The sequence below is a fragment of the Microtus ochrogaster genome (genome assembly GCF_000317375.1).
Source record: "Microtus ochrogaster isolate Prairie Vole_2 chromosome 6 unlocalized genomic scaffold, MicOch1.0 chr6_random_2, whole genome shotgun sequence".
Taxonomy (NCBI): domain Eukaryota; kingdom Metazoa; phylum Chordata; class Mammalia; order Rodentia; family Cricetidae; genus Microtus; species Microtus ochrogaster.
The window spans coordinates 8,308,337-8,310,826 of record NW_004949095.1 but is presented as its reverse complement, the minus strand read 5'-3'; the positions used below and the strand labels follow the sequence as shown (position 1 = coordinate 8,310,826).

The 2,490-nt window shown below is 52.4% G+C and overlaps 1 protein-coding gene across 2 annotated transcripts in view; it reads right to left on the bottom strand.

Moving 5' to 3' along the window:
* Cop1 (COP1, E3 ubiquitin ligase) overlaps positions 1–406 on the bottom strand; it is a 139,842-nt gene extending 139,436 nt beyond the window's left edge. For both annotated transcript variants that reach the window (XM_026787619.1, XM_026787620.1), the window contains exon 1: positions 1–406. This exon is cut by the window's left edge and continues 302 nt beyond it. In XM_026787619.1, coding sequence (XP_026643420.1) covers positions 1–171 — 171 coding nt within the window. In that variant the 5' untranslated portion in view covers positions 172–406.
* Between the last annotated feature and the right edge of the window lie 2,084 nt (positions 407–2,490).

Here is a 2,490-nt window from a genome sequence, read left to right as displayed (position 1 = left end):
GCCCGCGGCCGGAGCCGCCCCGCCGGACACCAGCGTCGCCGCCGAGGCCGCCGCGGAAGGCGGCGACGGAGACGAGGATAAGGACGAGGAGGCGGAAGTCACCGAAGAGGCCGCCGAGGAACCGGGGCTCGTCCCAGCGGAACCCGAGCCGGCCTGGCGGCTACCTGACATGGTGCTTCCCTCCCTCCCTCCCTCCCTTGGTCCTGCGCTCTGAGGCGAGGGCCCGGTCGGACCGCGACCCTCCGCCGCCCCCGGCGCTCAGCCCCCGAGCATCCTGAGGACGCGCCGGGAGGTGGGCCGGGGGAACAATAAAGTTGGGTTCTCCACCGCCGCCCCGCCGCCGCGTCCTACGCGAGGGGGCGGGGGAAACTATCACATCAGAGAAGCCATGACTGCCGAGGAGGCCGCCGGGGTAGCCAACCCGGGCGCGCCGAGGCGGCCGGGCTTGCGCACGAGCGGCGGAAGGGGCGGGGCACCCGGGGCAGCTGCGCACGCAGCGGCCGGCGCTGGGCTCTGCCGGGAGGCCTAGCGTGTGGGCCTGCGCAGGGGAAGCTGGTTCGTTCCTGACGCTGCGGCGGGTTGACCGTTTGAATAGGGTCAAAGGATGGAAGGGAGTGAAGTGGAGGGAGTTGTAGCGGGCTTGGTCTGAAGGACCAGGGACGCTCGAAAAGCAGCTCCCCGAGCGGACGCTGGCAGATTGCTCTGCTGGACCGGAGGCTGTGCGAAGCAGTGGTGTCTGCGCGTGCGGATCCAAATTGGGACCTACTGAGATCGCTTGTCTTGGTCTCCTGAGCCTTCACGTTGTTGCCCAATGGCATGGCAGGTGGCAGGAATGTAATTTGTGTTTCTTCTTTTGTTTAGCTCCCGAAGGCCTACGAAAAGGAGCAGTAGGGGGCCAGCCAGGGCAGTGAAAGGGTAATGAGCCATGGGTTTCAAACATTTTATGGTACCGGAAATTATTTGACTTCTGTTCCCTTTATCACTTATCTAAATTATCTGTAATAGTTTGTAAAGCCTCTTTGATAACTCCTGATTTGTTTTCATAGAAGCAACAAGCCTACTTTCATACAAAATCCTCCCTGGAGAATGCAAACTAAACCTAATCTTTGCTGGTTTGGGAGGACTACTTTTGCCAGAATCATCTTCTGGACGTGGGGCATACAGGGGAGAATTCACAGCGTCTAATGTCTCATCTGTCCGATGACTTATTTGTTGTAGGCCCATTTCCCCCTGATTAGGGACTGTTTGTTGCCTTGAGTGCTATTTCAGCCCTATTCTGAGGAGAAACAGGCTTACAACAAAAAAGTCGTGAGATAGGTACAGACATTGCCCTTACCTTTCGTGTCTCGGTTACTGTAAATCTTTGGGCCTCCTCAATGAGTTGAAGGTTAACATTCCTGCAAAACCCTCTAGCTTTTGAACTTTTGAAATTTTTTGACAATTTCCAAATTTAATACCCTTGCATTTTCCAGATTCAGTGGATCAAGAGCGGTTTTAGTCCTGAATTTATTTATCTGTCTATTTATTTATTGTGATTACTCAAAAAATGGCCCAGGACTCTTGGACGTTGAGTTCTTGTATAGGAACCTCAGTGGTCTTATACAAATTAGTGAGGTTTTTAAGCTGCACCCCAAATTCCAGTTATAACGTACAGGTGGAAAATGTTTAAGGACTGAAAGCCTGTGTACACATTGGGGTCCCAATCAGGGTACTTGGATAAAGCTGTCTCAAAAGCAAGGCCAAAAAGACCTTCCTTACCACTGCCCCAATATGCTTCCTTTTATCTGAAATAAAAAGAGTCAGAAGGAGTAGCTAGCAATCATCCCAGGTGTAGAGGACAGATCCCAGGAGGGCAGCTGGGTTTGGGTCTTCCAGTTAAAAAAAAATTTGAATTAGAGAAAGGAGTCGTCTTCCTTGTTAGTATAGTGGTGAGTATCCCTGCCGGTCATTCCCCGACAGGGAGACATGCCTTCCTTTGCCTGGCAGTGGTGGTGCACGCCTTCAATCCCAGCACTCGGGAGGCAGAGGCAAGTGGATCTCTGTGAGTTCTAGGCCAGCCTGGTCTACAAGAGAAAGGAGCATAGATCAGAAAAGGATGACACCATTCCCCTAAGTCAGCAATCCTCCACCTGTGGGTTGCAACCCTTTCATGGGGGTCCCCTAAGACCATCTGAAAACAAATGTTTATTACAATTCATAACAGTAGCAAAATTGCAATAACAAAGATAATTTTATGGTAGGGGATCAGCATAACATGGCCTATATTAAAGGGTCGTAACCTTAGGAAGGTTGAGAACCACAACTCCAAGTTGTTGCTTCCAGCCCACTCCCAAGGAAGGACAGTGATGTCTGTAAAGGAAAAAAAAAAAACAAGTCTAGGGAGACCAAACGGTACAGCCTGCTCTCAGGCACTTGGGAGGCTGCAATGCCCTGGCCAAGGTCCCAAGGACCTTACCATGTAAAGTGACCCCAATCTGGGGAGCTGTCCAT